Source organism: Eurytemora carolleeae, unplaced genomic scaffold, assembly GCF_000591075.1.
Source record: "Eurytemora carolleeae unplaced genomic scaffold, Eaff_2.0 scaffold1389, whole genome shotgun sequence".
NCBI classification, from domain to species: Eukaryota; Metazoa; Arthropoda; class Copepoda; order Calanoida; family Temoridae; genus Eurytemora; species Eurytemora carolleeae.
In genome coordinates, this window is record NW_019397281.1 from 67,776 (window position 1) to 70,426 (window position 2,651).

At 30.0% G+C, this 2,651-nt stretch overlaps 1 protein-coding gene across 1 annotated transcript in view; it reads left to right on the forward strand.

Annotated features, from left to right (window-relative positions):
* The first annotated feature begins 274 nt into the window (after positions 1-274).
* LOC111713239 (prostatic spermine-binding protein) overlaps positions 275-2,651 on the forward strand; it is a 15,707-nt gene continuing 13,330 nt past the window's right edge. Inside the window, exon 1 of the mRNA XM_023488066.1 lies at positions 275-378. Within this exon, the coding sequence (XP_023343834.1) occupies positions 336-378 (43 nt within the window). The 5' untranslated portion in view covers positions 275-335. The remainder of the gene's footprint in view (positions 379-2,651) is intronic.

The window sequence follows — 2,651 nt, forward strand, 5'->3', positions numbered from 1 at the left end:
ATAACGGAAAATCATCGTTTGTAAAGTTAAAGGCATAGAGTCTATGTGAAATGAGCATTGGTCAATTATGAAACCAGCCTATTTCATAATTTGGTTTTCTTTTATTATTAATTTTAGACTTGCCGTTGATATATAAAAATCCGATTACCATTTGCAAAGGAATTGAGTTTTTGCAAATCTGTCTCTGATATTGTATTCAGAATAGTTGCCACATTGTTCAAGCGGTCAACTCTGGCTTTCTCAACCTAACATTGTAACAAGGAATTCAAGCATAATTCAAGCCCTTTCTAGGCAACAAGGCAGACAATTCGGGCAGTTTGCAGAAGACCAGCAGCATGAAGTGGTTACTAGTACTTTTAGGCCTTCTCTTTGTCACAGGAAACCCAACATTTTTATTTTTAAAATTTCATTTTTAAAATTTCAACCATCACCAACTTTTTGTTAATTTCTGAAAAGCAGATTAAAGAGTGTTTATTACAAAGCTAAAGAAAAAATAGTTTGAATTAGTTCTTAAATCCTAAAAAAGGAACGGTACACGAAATTTCAGGGGAACCTCCTTTTTTAATGCAGCATGTAAATCTAATCACGGAGGGTCACATAAAGTTTTGTCTATAGTCCCTTTAACCACTAGAAATTATTTATATTTTTACTTCTAACTCTATAGTATTGGATACTCTGTGGTATTGAATATATGTCAGGCACAAAGGAGTACGAGACAGATTCTCTAGATGGCAATTTACATAATTAAATTCTTTAAAGAAATATTGATTATGTTACAAAAATGTGTAATTATTTTGAGTCAAAGGAATTGATCGTCTTAGCCTGATTTTCTAATCCCTGTATTTGCGTCCAAGTGTTGTAGACCTAAGATATTTCAAACTGTAAATACTGTTAGATAAAATAATCAAAGTTTGAAATATTGAAAGGTAAAAAAAGGCATTAACTTATAAAGGCGTTAAAAAAAGATTGATTATTTTACCAGTTACCAGTTTTTTGACGTAACTTTGTCCTGCGAGTAGGTTTGTTAATCGTTTCAAAAACGATCGTAAAAACATTTGTTTTTCGTTTATTTTTTTTTCTATTAACGATTGTTTCGTTTTTGTAAAAATACGATCGTTTTTGAAAACGAAACACTCGTTTTGAACTTTCAAAAAAGGAAAAACGATCTTTTTTGAAAAAATTTTGCTCACGAAACTGAGTTTTAGGACAATTAATTTCAATTTTTTCAGAAAGATAAGGTCATGAATGTTGATTGAAATGTTTTTTTTTGTATCAAAACAAATAACTTGAATGTTTACTGACCTCGGGTTTTACGACTAAAAGGGAATTTTCTCTTTAAATAGTTGATATAACGGTCGTTAACGAAGGGTCGTTTCCAAAAAAACGAAGAACGATCGTTTTTGTAAACGATAGATTTTTTTAAAACAATGGTTTTCTTATTTAAAACGAAAAACTATCGTTTTTGAAAACAACCGTTTTTAAAAAAACAATTTTTTTAAAAAGATCCTTTCGTTTTTCGTTTTTTCTTTGTCGTTTTGAAAACGAAACGATCGTTTTTCAAAAAAGTTAAAACGATCCATTCCTACCCAGGAGCACCGGTTTGCCTTTAGATTTACGCCGTGAAATTGTCCTTTAATCCTAATTTGGCTAAATTTTCAATTATACGAATAGAAATGTGAAGTTCTGAATGAATAGCGTACAAAAATAAATAAATAAATAAATAAATAAATAATAAATAAATGAAAAAGCTATATATCTAAATAAGATGCTAAAAAAATTCAAGAAACTGAATTGAAATTATTTAAGAACCAAAATTTACGAAACAATGGTTGATAAAATACTTTTGTTTAATATCTATATAATTGGATCCATACGACAGTGGAAAACAACATTAAGGCAATATTTTGCGGGGAAGAGTAGGTTTGAAGGGGGCCATGCAGTACAGTCTTAGTTTACAAAAATCTTAAAAATGTCAGCATATATTTTCCTTATTCTAACTACAATTATCTGAGCTTTCTCTGAACATTCCGAACTTTTCAGCTGTTTCAAATGTACCCTTTTCCCCCTAAACTGAATAAATATCCCCCCTTTACTTCCCCCTTCCGCTATATTTAAATTCTTCCCTATTCTTATATCCCCAACATCTTACTTTCTTCAAACTTTCTTCAATATTATCGGAAATATTCGGAATTTTTCATAATTTGGTTTTCTTTTATTATTAATTTTAGACTTGCCGTTGATATATAAAAATCCGATTACCATTTGCAAAGGAATTGAGTTTTTGCAACAAACTCAAATTTTCGTATTCATATACATTTGCAACCTAAGGTGTAAATCTTTTATATTTCAACTTTAATCTTTTTTGATTTGACAGAATTTATAATTTGAAAAATAGGTCTACAACATCGGGTTGCAAAAGTAAAGTCTGAGCTTGTGACAAAAATTCTGGTCCTTTTTCCCTTCATTAACCCGATCAACTGAAACTTTTAAGCAGAAATAACAGTTGAGAGTGAATTGAATATTTACAACTTTAAATCAAAATAAACTTGAGCAGTTTGGCAACATTTTCCAAAATATTTGGATAATAAATATACATTTAAAATAAATCTCATCCCTTTCTCAGTTCATTCACTTTAGTGTGACCCCCCCTC